Consider the following 23,063-nt stretch of genomic DNA (forward strand, 5'->3'; position numbering starts at 1 on the left):
CGCTCTTTTTAAAAGTACTTTAGTGGATTTTTAACTTTGCCAAATATATCCCAGGAGTGATACCAGAATAGAAAATATGCCTCTTGGACTGTATTGAGGAATGTTACACGTTCTGCAAATATTCTTCAACTAGAATTAGAAGGTAAGATTGCCTTCTCCGCATTATATAATCCTCTGCTATGATACGGGCAGTACTGAAGGCAAGAAACTCAGCAGTGCAACAGAGTGAGTGCCACAAGTAGTCTAATCTTCACCGGTATATCCACAATATATGCCGCTAGTGCATTCACTGCAATTAAAGTTCTCTCATGCTCGAGAGTGGAAGAAAAATGTGCCATATGATAGTCAGCTGCTGAGTGCGAGCATCTAAGTGGAGAAGTGTGGCTCAATGGTTGGAGCGGCAGACCCTGATGCAGAGGTCTACCCCCGGGACCAGGGTTCAATTCCCCGCCTCGGCGGGTCTTGGGCTCAAAAATTCCACAGGCCTGATAATTCTCGCCTCGGTGCCTATTCCAATCATGGAGTCCCACTCTGCAACTCTGGGCAATAGCTTGCTTAATCTCCACAACGGCCCCCACAATGCTAAGGATGCATGGCCTCCACCTTGGGGGTGCCCAGGAGTGGACACCTCACAGGGAAAGCCAGGATGGGTTCCACAGCGGTATTCATACAAGCGCCTTGAGGCCCTTGCGGGTGAGTAGTGCGCTATACAAGTATCAATTTACATTTACAATTTAAGACAAGTTCGATTTTGTGCAGGGTCAATTCTCTTGAAGTACAGATGTACTGTATCAACTACTTAAACATTTGAAATGTAGAGTCGGAGTCTACTGCTTAGTGAAACTAATGTCTGTTTACAATAGAAGCTCCAACATACATCTGTAATGTGTATGCTCGCATCAGCCTCTCGGAGATGTATATCTGGATATAAAAGTGGTCTCTTTCCGCCAACTTAAGTCTATTTACACATACTTAGATGTGTATTATCAAGTAACCCATTGGTGTGTGTCTGAGGTGCAAACTGTGTTTTTTTGGCAGAGCAAAGTGTATTGGCTCTGAAAGGGATCTCTGGTTCATATCCTACACTGTCTATAATGCGTAAATATTGTAAGTGTGGCAAAAGATTTGACATTTTTGGTTAAAGTAACATAAACCCCCTCTCCGAGACGGTGCAGAAGCATCCTAGCCCTTTTATAGGCCACTAGGCTGTTGGGTCAGAAGATGGAGGAGTAGAGGTCCACAAGACCTTACATTCCAGATAGCTTATAAAGTGGATACTATTTTGCCCTGGGCGGAGCAGGACTACACGGAGGTCTACGAAGTTGGGAACAAACCCTGTGGAAATCCGCTCGCTCCTCCACCCCCTATTAAGAATTAATTAAATATACATTAGCTAAAAGAATAAAGACTTACCTTGACGGCGGCGTCCCCGGGCTGCCGTCCTCCTCTTCCTCGCCGTCGTCTCAGGGTGATCAGTGCATGCGCATTTCTCACAAGGAATGCGCTGGCGCATGCGCAGATCACCCTGAGACGGCGAGGAAAGGGAGGACAGCAGCCCGGGGACGCAGCAGTCAAGGCAAGTCTTTATTCTTTTACCTTTAATGTATTTTTAATTAATTCTTTTCGGGGGGATGGATGCGGGGGGCTGGTCAACTCCGCTCCGCTGCGGAGTGTGCGTAGATTTGCCTTCGCTGCGAACGCCGAGTAGGAAAATCTCTGCACACTCTGCAGGCAGAGCGGAGCTCTCCGCCCACGCCTAAGGCTATTGTGTCTAGATCCATACATGAGCAGAGTGTGCATGGAGCCAGCGTAGTTTGCAGAGAACCAGACACCACAAGATCCCATTCTTTAATCAAATGTGGAAGGTGTGGGGGCTGATTGTACTAATAAACCACAAAGTGAGGCTGTACAGTGCACACTTGGGGGTGTACAACAACAAAATCTGCTTCTCTTATGGCATAGTTAGAATATTCCAGCTTATACAAGCCTGTCTTAAGTAATAGGTATCAGGGAGCATAACTGGAAAACATGTAAAGGATCTTTGGTAACAGCACGTTTCTAATTATGGATATTCTACTAGCCACTGATAGGAGAAAGCTTAATCCACCTGTCAGTCATATCCATCAACTTGGCAATAACAGGCCCATAATTTCCAGCTATAATAATGTTCTTAGCTCTGCATATTTCGATGCAAATATTGTAAATTGAAGCCCCGCACCAGTACTATGACTATACAGTTTCCGTCAGTGGCGGAGGGCTTCGTAAGTGCGAATATCTCCTATTTTTACAAATTAATTTTCACATTATAGAGGAAGAGATTAGAGCACAAGTCTCACAACGAGCTGTCTATTGAGACTGGAGAAAGTCGGTCTGGAGATTTGCTCACCTGACACCTGTGACACTTGGCAAGCATGTTGTCGACTGACATCTAGGGCTGGGAACCAGACTTTTTGTCTTAGGCGTGCTTTTTTCTTCGTGGACCCTTGGTGGCCCGTATGTAGCAGGGCTAGTATGATTGGCCTCAGCAACCAGGGTATCACAACTCCCTTCCTTTGGTGCGCTTGTTTTGTGGCACTGAGCTCATTGCCGATGGTCCACAATGCAGTGAGGTTGTGCTGGACAACATTATCTTGCTTCCCCAGATCCTACAGGAAGCCCCTCCATTTTCCTGATGCAACAGCTTCCCAAGTCCTCTGGAGACAAAGATCCGATGTTGTGGCAGCGACTATTTCTTGAAGAGAGATGGTTCTCGGGCATCCAGTCTCTGCTATCCAGTGTGCTTACTCCTCAGCATCGGACCATGAACTGGGTGAGCTGTTCTCTGTTCTGCGAGGATGCCTGGATAGGTATTAAGTTAGGTTGTCACAGGTCATATTGTAGCCCACCATCAACTTATACTTTTGGAGCTGCAACACCCATTTCTCGATGCTGGATGTGGTTTTGTGCCTGCAACAAGTGCTTCGAGCGGCTTGTTCTCTGTTACAGCTCTGAAGGGCCGGTCATAGAGGTATAACTGGAGGTGATGACAACCCCATTTGATGGCAAGTGCCTCACTGGTGAATGCTACTGGAGCCCAGTGTTCATTACTGGCATGTTGCATGAGAACCACTCCTAGGCTGATGGGGCTGGCGTCTGATACCGGTTTCATTCCTTTGCAGGGTCAAAGTAGGCTATCACTTGGACTGGGAGCAGAGCTGTCTTGATGGCTGCAATGCTTGGCCTTCTTCCCCCCCCACCCCCTTCCAGGCTCCGGTCAATAGCATGGAACACTTGAGGCTGGTGATGTTGACTGATGTGCGTGTATCAATTAAAGCTGTAGCAAACACTACAAGATTATACTGAAACATTTCAACTACTCACCCCCACTCAAGAGATATGGGTTTAATCTGTCGTTCTTTTGCTAACTATGCCACCCCAGTTTGGACCCAGCCATATGCAAATCAGTTTTGACCCTGTTCCTCATGGGAATAGTCCAGCCCGAACTGCCAGACTAGGTCCTCCCTGGACCGGAAACAGGCATCATGAGACTGGTTTCGGGGTTTCACTTCTCGCCAGCCAGGCTAGCCTGAATCCAGAGGCACAGCGAGAAAGGGTCCCACATCTGGACATACCCTTGGCCACTTAGGGCGAACAAAGCATACACAAGATGGTGGATGGAATGCTGAAACTTTTCAACCACTCGCCCCAGTCAAGAGATCTGGATTTAATCCATCGATCTTTTGTTCACTGTGCTACCCCAGTTTGGACCCAGCCATAAGCAAATCAGTCTTGACCCACTTCCCGGTCCCAGGATGCTTGTTTCCGGTACAGGGAAGACCTGGCTTAGCAGTTGGGGCTGGACTGTTCCCATGAGGAACAGGGTAAAGACTGATTTGCATATGGCTGGGTCTGAACTGGGTTAGCGAAGTGAGCTAAAGAACGATTATGGATTCAACCATGGTAGCCACCGTGATAGGGAGGTGGCGTGTGACTTCAGGAAGAACATCACGTTCTTTGGCCTGCCCCGCCCCAGCTAAGCTCAGTTCAGCCAATCTGAGCAGCTGGTTTGGGTGAGGGTGGCCAAAAGCTGGTAGCCCTATAAGACAATGAAGGGATACTAAATAAATGTGAAGAATGAAGTCTTTAAATTAGATAGCAGGTACGATCAACTCCCAGCTTGTGATCGACTAGTTGGAGACCCCTGAAAATCACAGTTTTATGGTTAGGAAGTCATTTTATACTGTATATTTTTTGTTGACATTTAAAAAAAAAAGAACTGATGATGATGCTATCCATTATTAGTACGTCAATGGTGACCAAAACATACCATTGACCGAACATAGCTGGTGAGGGTCCCAAATGAATTTCTAATGAAATCCTGTTATGGATTTTGGTTCCACTCATTTTTGATATTTTGAAGTTCCTTTTAGACCTAACACCTAGCAAACCTGTTACTCCAAAAGTGTTTGCATGAGTGCCAGACTTCATTTAAGCGATCTAGCCATGACAATTACATTGTGTGCTTGCAAAAATAAACTATTTAAAAAAATGTCATATTACAGAATACGTCCGTGTATTGCTCTTGTTTGGGGACAGTCAGTCTTATGCCATTGTGTGAATGGGCCAGTGTGGACAGTGGATTCAATGTATTTAACATTTGTATTTTTGTTTCCAGGGCTTAACGTTTGTTCTATTTTTTAATGTGTGATTATATATTTTTTGAAGAACTGGTTTTGAACAGAATTAAAAAAATATATATTTTAATTTAATGTTTCACGCACATCTAGCAGCTAATTTAAGACTCCTTTTTATAGAGCTCTGAAATTACATGGAGATGCTCTCTACATTCAATATTTTGTACCCATCTTATTGTGGTTTTTTTTGATTATGTTTTTAAAACCTAAAAATAATTTTTCATTTTCCTTTACATGGAAAGGCCGAAGATATGTTCGTCAGAGCAATCTACTTGATGTCTCAGAAGATGAAATGCAGAAAGAAGCTGCTGGTGATGAGTCCATGAGAAACGTGAGCATCAGACGACGACGTTCTACCTTGAGAGGTAGCAAAGGAGAGAGTTCCTTTATTGGGATACTTTCCCCTCCCGGCCATTCCACATTGGATGACTTGTCACAAATCCATGGTGAAAATGAGCAGACTGACCAGGGCGTGCCTTTGGATGACCTATGTCTTGACAGTGTTGTTGTGGAAAGCGCGGCGACCGATAAATGCCCTCTTGAAGACCAGACTGATATGGAACTCTCACTGGCTCCCTTGGATACTTTGGCAGAGGTCAAGAGCTCCACACCGCAAACGAGACGGAAGCCAGCCGCTAGGAGGGAACGTGCTGGAAGGGAACGTGGCAGGAAAGGGAAAACGGATGGTCCAGTTATTGCGCCTCTGAAAAAGCCCTGGGAAAACGCAAAACCAAGAGCCAGGTCGAAGAGCAGAGAGCGAGGAACTGGAAAACAGACTGCAGCTGGCAGGGAAAAACTGGATATTTCAGTCTGCTCTAATGATGCTTATGACTTTGTTGCAGAGGAGAGTATCCATATCACCCCATTTCGACAAGGCAGGGTTCCTGAGGAAAGAGTAGTAGCGGAATGCCAAAGCAGCAGTGGTGATGAGACTGAATCGGAATCGGAAGAGGATGACAGTGTGTATGTGCCTTACAATAAAAAAGCCAGGAATAGGCTAAGTCTAGAGGAGGAGAAAAGCCCAGCAGCTCCTTTAAGGCCAAGATCTAAGAGACAGCCAGCAAAAGCACAGCAGCAGTCCCTGGACGAGAAAGAAAACAAAAAGAATGTCAAATCTGCACCAAAGGCTGGAGTTGGTAAGTGGAACCTCATAACATCCTTTTTTGTATAGAAATTCTTTGGTGACTTATAATTCTTATCTTTTTTTAAAAACGTATTCGCATTTATAACTTCATTTCAGTTTACCAGGCCAAATTCAAGGATATTTTACCTTGGAACCATAGGTAGACATGCAAAATGTTACCCTCAAGGTGTAACAAATAATTTTTTACGGAGTAGCGAATTTGTGTGGTTGGAATGCACAAGTGGGAAGATTGCTGGCTGGGAAGGACTTGTGGTTGCTTTTAATATGAATTTTTGCACTTTTCCTCTTTGGGTTGGACTTGGATGTGAGTAGTGATGGTTAGGCTTCATATGTTAGAAATGAATAACTGAAGAGGCTAAGGCATGCGAGATAAACCTGTTTTTTCTAGTAATATACTTTGAAGAACATTTACTCTTTGAAGAAGAAAAAAAGAACCAGTCAGTACTTAAAATTTTAAGTTTTTGACTATTTGGAATCACTTTTCCTGTTTTTACGTCTGAAAGCCGTATTAAGCAGTCTAGTGTTGGAAGACCTATTTTACATAAAACCAATAATTAGGTTAGCACATTCCTTATCCATTGTTTAGCTTTATTGTCAATCTAATGTTTTTATTTAACTGCTTTTCTCCCTCTTATTTGTCCCTCACATATATAGCATAGCTTCATTACTTCCTTTGCTTGGATGACTTGAATACTTCCACTCCTTATGTTCAGGGAACAGTTGTTTTCTATTGCTTTCAGCACTCCACAGAAGTGCGTGTGTGTTCTTCTCTCCCGCTCTCCGTTGCGTACTGCTTCCTCCTCCTCATTCCTACTCGCCCCATCGTTTTTTTTTGTTGTTTTTTTTTACATTGAGCCAAAATGACTGCTGCTTCATTACATATGCTTGTGCCAATGTCCTAGTGTAGAGACTGCCATAGTGGCATGCAGCATGCATTTTGATGCACAAACACTCATCCCACAATTTTTTTTTCTCTGGTGCTCCCAATTGCCTGCAATAACAATGTTTGTTCTTTTTACTGATGCAGAATAGCATTGGCAAAAACCAAAAGAAAAAGTTGAGGCAAATGTTGTCCCTTTATCAGTCTGTTTTCTGGCATCCAAACCTATCCCCATTTAAATATTTTTGGAAAATATTTGAATGGCTTAGAATTTCTATATCCTCTCAGTAATATATGTAATCACATTCACGATTCGTGCTACTTAATGTTTTGTTTGAGAGAGAACTGGGAAAGCAAAACTTCCATTGCCCGTAAATGTTATTGATTATGAATTGTTTTTTCCTGGAAGTTTCCCCTGATAGCAAATTGACTTCCTGATGAGCTATCCTCTAATGTGCATATACTAAGGATGTATTTCGATGGTTAGGTATTCGCTAGCTGGAATACTATGTATTAATTGTATTTTGTTATGCGAGTTTGGAGCAGTCTATAGACATGTTTTGATGACGCAACTAAGTTTACCAGGGACATGTATTACTAGTTTATATGTTATCCAGAAACCTGGGATCTCTATTAGATGAATTCGATATTCATTTGTGTATTCACCTCTTGGCTTTAGTGTTGAGTAGAACCGCATGCGCAGTAACATGATCCTGCTGCAGCTGTTTTCTTTGAATGTCTGTGCCTCATTAGGGCTTTTATTACAGGGATTCATCACATTGTTTTAGTTAGACCACTAAAATGTCCTATTTGTGCACTGACAATTTTTCTAGCTATCGTAACAAAGTTACGGAGGTGAGGAATATAATGTACTTTCTTCAATTTTTAGGTCTCGCCTACCCCATTCCGCAAGGAATGGATAGGACGAGACTATTGGGGCTAAACTAAAGGCTAAACTAAGCTCTCAAAAATGCGGATTTACAGAAGTGCATGTGTCCCGTGCACGCGTTTCTATCCGCCTGCCTGCCTGCCTCGCATCACCACATCAAAGCCAGCCATCTGTTGCTTCTCCAGCGTGGTGCCGCCAGCAGCTTCAATTCAAAGGGATCCGCTCCGCCCCCTGCTGCATCAAAGGCTTTCATTTCGCGGCCGCGTTTATTTACTTTCATTTCGCGGCCACGTTTTTTCTGCCCCTGTTTTGGACAGAACAAAATATTGTGTAGGTATGCGTGTGTATTTGAAGATACGTATATGACGATTTGTAACTACGCTTTTATCTTTCTGCTTTTGAACGCACTGATGCTTACAGTTACATCACTGTTTTTCCGTCTGTTACTGGCATTTCTTGTTATCACAGCAGCCAAGTAAACGCAACCAAAAATTCATTTCCCATAACACCTTGGGAAAAAGTTAACAGTAAATCAGTGTCCAATCGACAGTCCAGGATCCTTTGATAGTCCCTAATAGGTGGCCCCTGTACACCTACCAGCCTGCCATCTGAGACGCTGTTCTGACCTCCTAGGGTGAGAGTCTTTTGCTCTTAGGAGACCCAGAACAAAAGCCTGTCTGGGAAGAGGGTGTAACAGCCCCTCCCAAAAGATGTCCTGCTGATTGGCCTCCTTGGGCCGGCAGGCTTCAAAGAGCTGCCGCCTCTGGAATGGGAATATGGCTCCCCTCACAGGACAGGAAACCGTCCCCTTTTGTCCAGGAACCCCTTGGCACCTGGACAGGTGTGAAAATTAGCTGGTTAGCGAGGATTGCCGCCTCTAGGCTAGTACCACCCCGAAGGTGGGCTACTATGAAGTTGACACGATTTTTCAGAAGTAGCCATCTTTGTGATAACATACTTAGGAATTATGGGACAGGGTTACGCCCACTTCCCACAGGAAGTAGTCATATAGGGGGCTTAGTGACCCCAGGGGTCAGTAGCCAATTGGCTACTGACCTACACTCCCCTAATACCTAATTTTAGTATTATGGGGAGTCCCTGGTACCAGTTAAGCAGATCCTGATGGCCTAAGAAGAGAGAGGACACAGAAGAGCTGAAGAAGCAGCTGTCCTAATACCAACCTTAACAGCCTTTCATTATCCCTCCTCGAAAACTGCGCCCAAGTCGACTCATTGTGCAGCTGCTGCCTTCGAAAAAGTCTCAAGACCTTCCATGAACAGTGGACCTGTTATGAAGAACTCCAAAAGAGAAGACTGAGGCCTCCAGACCTGCAAAAACCTGACACTACTGCACCCGCTCAGGCTCGCCTTGAAGTGGGCCATCGGTATCAACAAGGTCCCCCAGCCCTCCAGAGCTCAAATCCATCATGGTTTGACCCCTCCTGGACTCCTTGACGCCACCTGCAGCATCTGCACGCAAGCCCCCTCACCTGTGCTGGTAAGGAAAAAACAGACCCCTATGGACACCGCTGCGCCCGTCACCCCTGGGCCTTGGAGAAGAGGGCCAAAGGCGTCCACCCTTCCCCGAGCATTGTAAGGCCTGATCTCACTCGCTAGTTCAGCCTGATTGGCATCCTGGTCAGAGCCTGCATCCTCTTTCTGCAGTGACCAATCTGCATTGAAATACATTGGGCTCCAGACGCTGTTTGCAGCATGCACCCGGCTTCCCTCGTGCTGCTGCCTTGGACCTTGCCCACCATTCACCGTAACTCCTAGAGATTGGTTTTTGTAAGTCGCTGTACTACACCTGTTTGCAGAACTTGCTCTTCCTTCCATAAGGATATAATTGCAGAACTCCGAAATTGCACTGTGTCCAGTTTTTAAAGTTAAAAGAATTTACATTTAAAAACATACTTACCTTAACAATTTTTTTCTGATCCCTAAACATATATAAAGATACTTGCCATTTTTATAAATTGGTGCGGATCTCCTCCTTGAGTTGTGTGTCATTTATTGATCATTGTGTTTATTTGCAAATGTCTTGCACTCCTCTGTGTTAAGCCTAAGGATGCTTGACCAAACTGACCCTCCCCCACCACCCCTGCCCCCCCAATAGAGCACTTTGGGATTGCATAGCAAGCCCCTGTCCACTCATAAGAGAACCCCTGGTCTCTTTACAAGGTATATCAGATTCTTGATATATCACATAAAGAGCCAGCATCCTACAGGGTGTAACTATATGCAATAATGGGTAGGTTAATCCTCGCCTCAGCTTTCTCAATGGAATTGAAACATTCTGTTGCGATAGCTAGAATATTTTTCATTTTTTGTCAGGACCAGAGGTGAGGATTATGCTGGCTTAAAGCTTCTCCACAACCAGCGATGCAATGTTAGGGACTGCTTTTAGGATATCTTCCAGGCTGTCCCCAAGAGAGGACGCCTTGGAAGCCATGGCTCCTCTAACAGAGTGGGCCCCAAATATCTTAGTGTCAATGTCTGCTTCCTGCATATCCCATCATACCAATCTAGCAATGGTAGGTGAGGGAACTGCCTGAAATGACTTCCTAGGACTGATCAAAAGTTTCCTCTCACCATGTGGTCCAATATCCGCCGTCATAGCCGTTGATACACCTCACTACACACAACTTTCGGGAATCTGGAAAAGAAGGGTAAGAGACCACACATGAATTACATTTTGCATGTCAGAAATATGGTAAGTTAAACCATCTTGGGAAACACTCTACCCGTAATGTCCAGTGCTCTGACAGCCACTACCCTTAGCCATGAGATCAGGCATAATAAGGTAGCCAGTTTGGCTGATAACTCCTTCCTTGAAAGATACTTATTGTCCTGCCATGATAAGATTGGGCACCTTGTTGGCGTCCCAAAACGCCAAAGGCCTAGGTTCCGGAGGAAACGATAAGCAGATGCCCCGCAGAAGATTCCTCACCAAGGGATGTTCCCCCATCGGATGACCACTTACTGGCATATGACCCACGGATATCGCAGACCTGAAATTGTTGATGAGGCTAAGGAAGCAAGAAAATTCAAGATATGGCTAACATCTGCATCCACCAGCCTCAGGTGTCGTTGATGACATCAGTCCAACCATTGAGGTCACGCTGATCTATACTGCTTGATGGTGCTGTCCAACCCATCCCTTAGAGAAGTGGGATGCAGCTGGTCTCGAAAGCCCATGGCCTTTCCAGCATTTCCTGTAATCCTCCATGCTATAAGAAGCAGAGAACCTTCAACACTAAATGATCGCGGTTCCCATCTGGATCCCTGAAGGGATCTGTAAAGAGGGGTACAGGGATTGGAGAATCCCAACAAAGTTCCAGTAGAACCATAAACGAGACTTGTGATCTCAAAATCAGGGTTAACAACACTAAGTCCACCTTCTGCCTCCGTACTTGAACCGAGAGGCTCATTATCCTCACAAATGGGGGGGCTATATGTTCAAGATCAAAGCAGGTACAGCCCCTCGTTATCTTCAATCCCTTGTCAATTCATACAATCCCCCACAAACCCTCTGTTCTTTTTCTCTGGCGTATTTTTCTGTGCCCAGAATCAGACTTGCTAGAATTGGTGGCCGGTCTTTTGCTTACTTAGGCCCTACACTTTGGAACTCTCTGCCTCCGAATATACGGACTGAAACCAACTATGCCCGTTTTCGTAAAGCCATTAAGACTTGGCTTTTCGACCAATAAATTTCGACCTATAATGTTCCAGTAAATTTCTGAGTCTGGTGTCTTTCTAGCACCCTGCCTGTCCAGCGCCGGGAAACCCTTTTTGGGTAGCTGTCACGCTCAATAAACTCAATTAATAAATAAAATAAATAAATAAAGCATAATCCTACTCCGTATGCCAGTCCTGGAGGGACATATCTGTGGCTGCCAGCTCGAGATCGGGCCACCAACTGAAATACCTGGAAAGTTGATGGTCCAGGCATGACACAAAAAGGTTCACCGAGGATGGCCCCTCTGGGCCTGAAGGGCTTGGCAGACCTTTGGATGCAACTGCCAGAGATTCTTGCATCCTTAAAGCGTTGGGAGTGCCATTTGCCTACTTGGTTGGATTTTCCAGAGATGTGTTCTGCCATCACTGAGACTTGATTCACAAAACAATCGTCCCAGAAGTTTGTGGCTAGGTCCAATAGGATCCTGGATGGAGTACCCCCTAAAAGATTTCCATAGTGCACCACCGCTACATTGTCCATCTTGAGCAAGACACATTTTGCTTGGTCCCTGGTCCAACACTTGACTACGTTTGAGCCTGCCAGGAGTTTGTGGCAGTTGTTGTGCGTGGATTTTTCTTGAGAAGACCATTGTCCTCCGGTGGAGAAGGCCCCACACCTTACACCCCAACCCGTGCTTCTGGCGTTGGAGTGTAGGACTAGATCCAGGAGGGAGATTAATTTTGCCGGTCATTCCATGCCCCATGTGGGCGAGCCACCCCTGTATATCCTCCCGGGCTTCCTCTGTTACCGGGACCATCTGAGAATCTGTGAGTCCACTCCAGTGGTGAAAAGCTTTGAGCTGTTGCAGTGCGCAATAGTTGAGAGGCCCTTGGACAGATGAACTGGATTGAGGATGACAAGAGTCCCACCAACCTTGTGATCTGACGTAGGGAGGTAGGCTGTCTGACTGCCACCTGCCACTGCTTGTGTCTGATCTTGTTCATTTTCCTTGAGGGCAGGCTGCATCCACCACAAAGCCCAGGAACACCACAGGCTCAATGAGCGTAAAGACGGACTTTGGTCCGTTGATGAGGAAGCTGAGAGGCTCCAAAAGTGAGACCGCCATCCGTAGATGCAACGAAAGGTTGCCCATCAGGAGAATGCCATCTTGATAGACAATGACACGGACGTCCGAGCTCTGAGGAACTACACCACCAGGCTCTGCCCAAAGGCGGTTGCAGATTTCCTTATCCAGCGGCTTGCGCAGCCACTCCGCGACGTAAATTGCGACCTTGTCCACAGGGACCCACTCTGCTGAATGGGGGTGTTGAAGTTGTTCCGGGTCCAACATGTTGGAAATCCCCTAAAGAGCATCATCTGATGGCACATCGTTGATAGCTCATTGGGGCGAGGAGCGCCATGGGCGGATCCACGTCTCTTGCTCTGTGTCAGAACCAGACTGAGAATCAGTCCTTGGTGAGGGGGTGGTAGGCAAGAAAGGGGCTTAGCCCCGGTGGACTGGAGCCCGGAAGGTCTGGGCACAGGGAGTTCCGGAGCCAAAGTTTGAGCCTGGTCCATGAAGGCCCTCTAAAGTTGGGCAAAAGCGTCTGTCGACGCTGGGGTTGGGGTCTCTTTTGCATTTAGGTAGTGGCGCAGTTTGGATAGGCTTCCTCAGAGGTAATGGGCGCATGAGCCCAAGTGTGTTTCCTTCAAAGGAGGGGTTTGAAGCATCGCCCTGCATACTGCAAGAGTCTCTGCTCCAGAGAAGCCACCACCTGCGTAACAGCTTTCAAGATAGCGGCATCCATGACCTCAGAAAAGTAATGATGGAGAGGAAAGTCATGCTGTCCTCTCCATATAGGTCTCCTTGATGTCCGTCATCTTTGTGTAAGTGTCTACTGGGGTCACCAGTGTCCAACTGTAGGGCTCTGGGATCACCAGGCAAATGTAGAGGGTATCAAAACAAGTGGGGTCCTCCCAGCCAGATAATAGGCATACCAAGGCACACCACTACACCCACTTTAATATGTAGGGTGCAGCTTACACCTGGGCTTGTGTCTGTGTAACTTTCACCAACCTGCGCATCTCAAATTATACAGACCCCGGTATGGGGTGTAATGCTCCAGGTGTGAGGAGCAAAAGGCAGTCATTGAGGCGATAGATCAGGCACCTGACCTCCCGTGCTGTCACTTTCTGAGCGATACAATTGGAATTAGCAAGGCAGCATGGGAGACCTGGAAATGAGATGAGCTACTTGACCTTTGCACATGTCGCCCTCTGGTGGCCGGCTGACCACACCGTGTCTTTCTCAGAGCGCCATAGCGCAAATCACAGAGAAAACGGCCACAGAGGAGCGACCAACGCTCCAGCGGCCATGTTGGAAAGGAAGCACAAGAAGCCCCTCCAAATACCAGGTAAAATCAACACAAATAAGAGTGCAGTATCAAAATAATGGCCCAGAGGCACTCAGCTCGGCTACTGAATCAGCGAAGGTGGCAACATCAAGGGACTATTAAAGGGCGCTAGACTGTTGAATGGACACTGATTTAGTTTAACTGTTGACTTTTTCCGAAGGTGTTATCGGTAATGAAGCCTACTTTTGTGTTTACTTGGCTGCGGTAATAAAAAGAGAAGTACAGTATAATCTTCGCCTCCGGTCCCGACATAGAATTAACTGATTTGTTTCCAAATGTGATGGTGGGTTTAAAGTTTTCTGAGAGTAAATGATAGCAGAATCCTACTGGCATGCTCACGCAAACTATTGCTGTGAGACCCAGATCCTTCCACAAATATCCCAGTGCAGTTCACATGAAACCTGCATCGTGTCACAGAACCATAGTAAAGGATGCCTCCAAGTTCCATTTCGGAAACCTCAAACTGAGAATTGTCCCAAACTGGCTCTGAAAGTGTAAAGCAAGAATACAACTCTCCTGACTTCTGCACCTTTATAAAATTGGGAGACCCACTTGTTCAGTTGCCGTCTGACCAGTGATGGGGTGCGCCACAGAGAACTCTTAGGACTACTGTGCAACTAGGACAACTGTCTGCCTGACAGCCAGTGTCCCGGATATGACCTAGAATCTGACTTCAAAGAACTGTCTCCCTGTCCTGCAACACCTGGAAGTGGCCTTCCTGGGAGAATAGAGAAGATGTGAGTCAGCCCTGCCAGAGCAGATGACTGCCAGGATGGACAAAAGCGGTAGACCTCGGCTCAAGGTCATGACTGGTACCATCTCGTAGCCTGTCAGCCAAGTTCAGTGGGGGATCTGCGGCACTGTCTAATTGTGTGCCCGATCAAACATTCTAGACGCTGACCCATGGCACTTTATCTAAATGTGTCAGAATGGACCCCTACCATCGTAGCCTGCATCATTTGTCCAAGTTTGCCTGAGCGGCCTGCACTGCAGAAGAATTGACTTGGCAGGTCCCTGGCACTTGCCCAAGTGTGCCCACACACACACTGCACCAGTGTGATTGAAACTGCTATCTCTAAGCACTTTCCAATATGTTCCAGAGGGACACTACGGGTGCCCAAGGCACTAGCACCCAATTGAATTTTGCTGCTGCCACAAAACTGTGAATTCCCTAGAAGTGACCCAAATGTTGCCATCTAAGATTGAGAATGGATTGCATTGCTTCCTCTGTACAACCCCCATTAAGTTTGCCATGCTGAGCCAACGAATCACTAACTAGTTTGAGTGAAGGGAAGCTTGTCCAGACCTGTGGTTACGAACCTCCAGTTGACTCACCAAGTGCCCAATAAGACTGCTGTTACACACTCCCACCCCTCGCCACATCCTAGACACTGCTGGGTCTGCTCCCAGACTACGACCATAGCTCTGATGCACCTGTGACTGGCACATCTTCCAGCTCAGAGCCCGAGCCCTACCAAAAAGTATTTCACTTGCTGAAAGACTTAAGAGAGACTGAGCACACGACTGTGCCTGTAAAGGGGAGGCGTCAAGGGCATTGAATCTGTGCTTGAGACCCATACCACAGTTATACTGTTGCAGGAAGAGAGTGAGGAGAGGTGGAGGGGGCATCCCTGCCGGTAGGACAGTGGTCCTGCACCAGAGATTGAGTACTTGAGTTTTGTAGTGTATAGTATTATCTAGTGTATTTAAATGCTTCTTTTATAAAGAGACACTGGGTCGTTGAGTGCTGAGCATGTTGTTACCCCCTTTCTAATCTTACTGGTGTCAAAAGCTGCGGAGATGTCTAGTAGGATGAGGACTGCGGTGTGGTCTCAATCGAAGAGTGTGCAGATGTAGTCTGTGGCAGCTAGGGTATCCGGATTGAGATGAGTTGAGGATGTTGTTAGATTCTATGAAGTGCGTTAGCAGGGTGTCGACGATTTTCTCAGTGACTTTGGTGGCGAAGGGGATTAGAGAGATGGGCCTGTAGTCTTGAGGTCCATCGGGTCTGTGGAGGGCTTCTTGAGGAGGGGTTTGACTTCGGCGCATTTCCAGTCATCGGGGAACGTGCATGTTTCAAGGGTGCAGTTGATTGTCCGTCGTAGTTCTGGTGTGATGGTGGAGGCACCTCTATGGAAGATGTGCGGCGAGTAGGGGTCAGTGGGTGTCCTGGAGTGGATGCTCGTTATGGTCTTTGCGGTGTCTTCTGTGGGGACAGCCTCTCCTGAATGCTTACCACCACCCAAGACTCATAATCCATCTATCACCCATATCCAATAGGGGACTCTCCCTCTCACTGTCCCTCCTCCCCCACCTCCACCCGGTAGCTCACACCTGTACGCGATCCCCTCCTACTCTCCACCTTGAGCACTCACCACTACGGTCATAACACAGATCCCCTCTGAGAGCATCTCCTAGGTACCATCCATGAAACCTGTTTCTAGATGAATGCGACCACTGCTGATGATGCTGAAAATGTTATTATATGTATACGCCCCACTCCCCCCTACTCCCCTTCCTCCATCTCTCCTTCCCCCCCTTCGTATGCCCCTCTCCCTCATCAGCATACGGGTTTATCCGCCATGTCTTAACCACCCTTATGTATCATGATATACTGCTGTATCATTGTTTCACTGTTCTATTCTATCTCTCATGTTACCTAATCGAAAAATTATGACACAAAAAAAGAAATCCATAGTAAGTTGGTTAATTGATATTGGGGTACTAGAAACGTAATATGCAGGATATCTCTTTAGAAATTATTTGATTGCCCTTAGTTTAGTGCAAGGGTTAGAAGCCTATATGCATTCGACTACATAGGCTCTGTTGACGAGAGCATAGTTCTCCATGTCAGTCTCTGGAGGAGACTGGGACCATTCCAGATTTTCAGTGACCAGGGTATTGTAGTCTGTGGATCATGGCAGACTCTGAGAATCCACCACCTGTGGCATCCACTGCTCTTACTAAATACTGAGAGCAGAGTGAGATACCTTAAGCTAACCAAGTGTTGGATTCGGAGTCACTGCTAGAGGTACAGGGATTCTTAGCTTCTAGTAGACCTATCCAGAAGGATTTCCGCTAGACACAAGTTGAGTCCCATATGTTGGAACGGAAATGGCTCCCGCATGGTGTACAGTTCTGTTCCCTGCCCAGAGTGTCCTACTGTGAGTATCTGGTATCCTGTGTTTTTTTTGGCCACAGCCGTAAGTTAATTTAGAATGTGTGCGAAGGCCTAGGCCTGTCCTTTTGTGAGTGCGGTCCTGGAGCCCAAGGGCGTGGCCCCTCGGCAAGAGAAGCAATGATGGATGCTGGGGGACAAAGTCCCACCTAAACGAAATGTTTTCAAAGCCCCCAGCAGCATCAGTCAGATAGTAATTAAGGTGTTGTACGAGGTAGTGTCCTACCTCTGATGGGATATGTAAGTTACTGGGGAGGGTGGACATTGATTTTGGTAATGTGGTGGATTTTGCAGTTGAGTGAGCACGCTGTGGGTGATTGTGACTTCAGTTACAAAGTAGGTAAGGTGCGGGATTGTTATGGATAGTAGGTACGGCCGTGTGTTGTGGAGGGGTTCCTACCAGCAAACAGTGTGTGAGGGATTGGTAGCTGGGGTTTCAAGATGAAAGCAGCATAGTCTGTTAGGGCCTGAGGTTGCGTGGAAATAGTGTGACGAGGTTGCCTTCATAGGTCTGGAGTTTCCAGGGACATGTGGAGGGAGCCTGTGGATGAAAGTGGAATTATACCTTTGTGGGTGTAGTGGGAATATTTCAGTGTGTGGGCTGTTTGTGCTTCAGGGGGTGAGGGGGGGTTGCTGTAATTGGTTTATGTTTCTGTGCTTCAAAAAGGTGTCCTGGATGGGAAGTAAGATTAGTAGCAGCATTTATTAAATGCCCCAGCATTATATGAATTTGAATGGTTAATCAACTCACTTGTCTCTCTGCCAAACCACCTTCTTGGCCATTAGTGAGAGAACATCAATGTGCAACTACAAAACATGACTAATATTTTAATTTCTTATATATTAATTTCTTCAAATTGTATCCGGTTACTTACAGCTGCACCCAAGAAAAGCAAAAAATCAGTTGGATCAAAAGCCAAAAATGTGAATGGTCCGAAAGAGACTCCAAGTGTGGTTGAGAAGAACAAACCTGATGCAGACCGTGCAATGGAAGTTATTGGCGGGCAAGCATTTAAAAGTCCACGCGTTCTGGGAAGCACAACAGTGGCCGAAGTGTACTCTCCCAGAGTTGTGCACAGTGCTCTTGCAGTGACGCCGACAACACATGAGCAAGGTACCACTTCTCTCTTTTATTCTTCATCCTCAAAATGTACTCGCATTTACTGTCAGAACATTGTATTAATTTAGCTGTAGCTAGTCATGCCCCACTCAGAGCAGCATGACATCTGGGAAGGTGGGCTAGGTGTGTACAGGCACACAACAGCGTACACGAAGGATACCGCACCGCCCTACAGCTCACTGCGTAGGGATATTTACATTTGTTTATCATCTGTTCAAGCGGTATGTATTGTAGACTGACATTGGGAAATGCAATTGGAGCGAGAGCTGTCATTGTATGCAAAGGGATAAGGACCATGTAAGGGTTCTCACAGAGTGAGTCCTGCGGTTGGCCTGGAGAGATGGGCTCTACCTCCTCTATAGCGCAGCTTCCCATCTTCAATTTGCAGTTAGCCTGAGATCTCCTCTTTGCCTCCCTCGGGATGCATTGCTAGCTTATCTGAAACAGGAGCTGCTGCGTGCATGAATGTATGGATGCTGAAAGTAATCTCTGATGCTTAGCGGTGAATGCACCACTTGCACCATGCTCCATTTCCGGAACCTTTACTGCAACTTCTGTCTTTTTGAGATGTCGTCCATTAGCAGTGGCAGCAGGCATTTGTAGTGAGCGCTTCAGTACTTGGTCCTCTTCCCTGTTGTGCTCGTTGAGTGCACTCTCCAATCAGCCTTTTTATTCATACATGCAGTCAACAATTTTATTGATGCTCTTGAATTGTATTCTACGGATACTGTTACTTTCCCCTGTATTATTAGCTGCTTTTGCCTTTGACCTGGCCTTTACTACATGTTTAACTACTAATGGATACTTCCTCTTGGCAGGTGCTTGATGTTGTGAAATATTCCCAGCCAGATTTGTGGAAATACGCGGGAGGTGAGATCAGGAGGAACTCAGTTTTCATAGCATTGAGTTTGAGGTGGTTATCGGCCAGCCAAGATTGGGTGCTTCTAATCGTTGAGTTCAGACGCATAATGTCTTTGGGGGATTGTAGCTTGAGATATAGTTGAGTGTCATCGGCGTACATGTGAAAGTGTACATTGGATGCTTGTAGCAGGGTGGTGAGAGGTTCCATAACTAGGTTGAATAAAGTAGGGGATAGGCATGAACCTTGGGGGACACCTAACGAAACAGGTACTGGAGAGGACATCAAGTTTTTGCTCTTGAATTTTTGAGACCGGTTGTGTAGAAAGGAAGTGAACCACTGAAGAACAGTCCCAGAGAGACCCATTCTTGTGTTTAAGAGTTCGAGTAAGTTCTCATGTTTCACAGTGTCGAATGCTGAAGAGAGGTCAAGAAGGATGAGGAGGCAGGTATCATTTTGATCTAAAATTTGGAGGGCGTCGTCAATTATGTGAGTCATAGCGGTTTCAGTGCTGTGCCCTGCTCGGAAGCCTGATTGATGAGGGTTGAGGAGATCAAACTGTTCTATGTGCTTTGTCAGTTGTAGTTGAACGCAATGAGACTGCGTTGTGAACTACAAATGAGCTGGTTCAAGCTACTGTGGCTGCATAATGAGCGAGGTATCTGACCGTCGTCACTACAGTCCCTTTTGCATAATAAGTGGCAAGGATAGGCTTTGAATGGATAAGGGATTTTAGGTTTAATAAAGGTGTAGAGTCCATGCGGTGATTAAACATATTCAAGCATTTCAAAAAGAGCGGGTCCACTGCTTGCTTGCAGGATCTATCTGCAACAGACCTACCTCTGCTTTTTTGGGTTTGTCCGAGGTATCCCATACTGCCAGAAAATCCAACCACAGAATGTTGCTCAGCAGTTGCGCTGCCATAGTACCCACCACCTCTGCGAGCAACGTCAACCCGCCACTTAGTTCCAACTCAAACCCCCTGCAGATCCACTTGACAACCCCCTTTAGCAACCACTCGTAGAGCACAGCACCCGGTGGGAGGCAAGACATAACATCTGACAGGTGGTCCTGCAAAATGTTTGGAAGGGCTATGCACTACATTTTTTGTAAGCACCGTCACACCATCTGCCATCTCTTTTAGGGCTGAAGAAGGACCACCTTTACATCTCGCGGAAGAAAGTACAAGTCCTTCTGGCCAAGGAGGCCTGCACCAGAAGGATGTAACAGCTGCTATTCCTGCAACTTTCTTGTACGGAGACAAATTGAGGTTTATATCCAATTTTAGACCTTGTCCTCTCAAGAGCTTCCTCTGGAAGGAAATATTCACAAACCTCTCACTGGCACAGGTCTTGTGCTCATCCCTGGAGACTGAACCATAGCGTTGGACCTGCAGGGTGCCTACTTTCAAATGCCCTTCCCTCAGACCCAGTGTTGCCACCTGCTGTTTGTGGTGGGACAGGAGCATTTTCTGTGCTCCACTTTGATCTCATCAGTGCCCCTTGGGTGTTAATAAAAGTGGAAGTAATGGTAGTGGTGGCAGTACACTTTCAAAGGTCAGGGGTTCCAGTCTTCCCCGACTTAGTCAACTAACTAGTTAAAGTGGGATTGAAAAAAGCAGTCTTCAGTTACCTCCAGAACTGCAGCAAATCTCTGGTCAGCATTGGGGTTCACTATTAATATGTGGAAGTCACACCAGACTCCTTCTCAGACTCTCCCTTTAATCTGAGCCATTCTGGGCCTTTGATCTTTCAGCCTCGGTTCTGAATTTCAATGAGGTCGAATCTGAGGCTGCTGAGATTCATGGCACCCTGCTAGTCGAGCATGCCAGGTGGCATATGCAGGTTCTGCACTGGGACCTGAAGTCTCGATGGACCCAACATCAAGGGGACTTCTCCACTCACATATAAATCTTTAAAGAAACAGCAAAAGACCTGCAGAAGTGGTTACTGGACCACGATTGGGTCATCGGCAGACCCCTCTCATGGCCTCACCTAAAGCTTATGGTGACTGATGCGTCACTTCTGGGTTTGGGGTAGCCACTTTGGAGAGGTGGAGATCAGAGGCCTCTGGTCTCCGGCAGAGTCCTGACCCCATATCAACTTTCTGGAGCTGAGGGCCTTCCACTTGGCGCTAAAAGCCTTCCTTTTGATCTTCGAAGGGAGGCTTGTACATGTGTTCACGGATACCACCACCGCCATGTGATACTGCAACAGTCAGGGCAGAGTAGGGTCATGGACCCTGTACTCTGAGAGCTTGCACCTCTGGAAATGGCTGAACCACCAAGGAATTTTCCTAAATGCCAGGGCAGATGAGCTCCGCCATCCTTGGAGGGACGTAAGTGGCAGTTACACCAGAAAGTTGCCCACTCTCTCTTCCGTAAATGGGCAAAACTATTGTTCGATATTATTGCCACCAATAAGAACTAGCACTGTTAGCACTTCTGCGCATTGGCGTTTCCAGGCGTGTCTCACTCGAAGACGTTTTTCCGTCTCAAGTGGATCGCTGGACACTGGTATGTCTTTTTGCCAAATCCATTCCTACCCTGAATTCTCACGAAGATCAGGACCGACTGGGTCCAAGTCATTCTCTTGGCTCCGGATAGGGCATGAAGAATATGGTATCCAGAAGTCCTGGGTTTGGGCATCTGTCCTCCTGTCAGGCTGCGCCTCCAGGAGGATCTCCACAGCAGTGCAGGATTCTATACCGTGCCTCAACAATCTCCAGATTCATGCATGGACATTGACTGGCAACCCTCCGGCGGTGGTTTAGGTCATCTTGGCAGCGAGACATCCCTTGACAAAAAATGTATATGCCTGTTAGGGCAAGTTTATGGTGTGGCGCCGCGGCCAGGGCGACTGACGCTGGAATCTGGGGACCACGGTTCGATCCCCGGCTCCGGCGGCAGGTCAGCCCAGCACCATGTGACTCTGGGCAATAGCTCGCTTAATCTTCCCGACGGCCCCCCAGCGCCTAGAGACCCTTACGGGTGATTGTGCGCTTTACAAATGTGGACTTACAACATATTGACCAGCCCTCCAGGCCAAACTATCTGATGTTTTGTTTGTTGAGTCCCAAGCCCAGTATGGTCTTTCTCTTGACACGGAGTATCTTTCGGCAGTTGCTGAATCAGTTTTCTTTAAGTCTCCTGTTGTGCATTTTTTTAAAGGAATGCACCATTTGTTTTCTCCTTCTCCCTTTTTTCATGCCGCAGTGGGATCTCAGCTTGGTCCTCACATTTCTGATGTCCACTCCTTTTCAGCTGCTTCACAACTTCTCCTTGCAGCTTCTCACCATCAAGACACTGTTCCTTGTCAGCATGATATTGGTGCAGTGTGTGAATGAGCTTCAGGTGCTGTGCTAGCCCACTGTACAGCACTTCTTCCCAGACAAACTGCTTTTGTGGATCCAGGCATTCTTCTTGCCCAAAGTTGTGACGCCGTCCCACGTCGGTCGGCACATCACCTGGCTGGCCTTTTTTGTTCCACCCTCTGAGGAAGAGACTCCATCACTTGAACCCCAAAAGAGCAGTGAGCTTCTGCATAGATTATACCAAAGAATAACAAGTAGATGATCAAATCTTTGTGGAGTCCATTTTGTCTGCTTTGATTCCATTCACAGACCCTTCTCCAAATTGACCCTGGTTTGGTATCTATTTAAAAGGTGAGAAATCTGCAACTAGAAGTCTCTCTCAAAAGAACAAATTACATACCTGTATCTAGATTGTATCTAGCCGCAAATTCGGCACAGGCCATCCCATTCTCCCCGTTCTGCACATTGGACTCGATCTATTATGCCAAGTCTAGGAATCTACACACTGGTCACATCAATATGCTTTTGGGGCACTGCGTCTGGAAGTGTGGAGAGTCTCAAAAGCATGTGACGCGGGCATGAGCACGAGTGGCTCGGTGTAGGTCCCCGCATGTTATTTCTGCAGCGGAACGGCGTCTTTGCGGGGCTGCGTGGTGCCTCCTGGCATGCAGAGGTACTGCTGAAACGTTTCCTGATCCAGTCTGATGCCTGGGGGATATTTAAAAGGTGAGGAATCTGCTAGAGCTGTTCTGTACCGGAAAGAGCGCTACCGAAGGTGAGTAACTTGTTGTTCCTTGCCTTCAATTTCGTTCTTTCCTAGTGATACTGTAAATGCAGAATCCTCTCCGCCTTACTCCCTGTTTTGTGGGGAGTGATCAAGTCCTAAGTTAGTTTGCATGTTGCCAGTTCAAATCTA

The 23,063-nt window shown here is 46.7% G+C and overlaps 1 protein-coding gene across 1 annotated transcript in view; it reads left to right on the forward strand.

Annotated features, from left to right (window-relative positions):
* Window positions 1–23,063, forward strand: part of SGO1 (shugoshin 1) — a 105,009-nt gene that overhangs the window by 61,649 nt on the left and 20,297 nt on the right. The window contains exons 7-8 of the mRNA XM_078663995.1: window positions 4,916–5,809; window positions 17,734–17,970. Of these exons, the coding sequence (XP_078520121.1) occupies window positions 4,916–5,809; window positions 17,734–17,970 (1,131 nt within the window). The remainder of the gene's footprint in view (window positions 1–4,915; window positions 5,810–17,733; window positions 17,971–23,063) is intronic.

The sequence above is a fragment of the Lissotriton helveticus genome, chromosome 10, assembly GCF_964261635.1.
Source record: "Lissotriton helveticus chromosome 10, aLisHel1.1, whole genome shotgun sequence".
NCBI classification, from domain to species: Eukaryota; Metazoa; Chordata; class Amphibia; order Caudata; family Salamandridae; genus Lissotriton; species Lissotriton helveticus.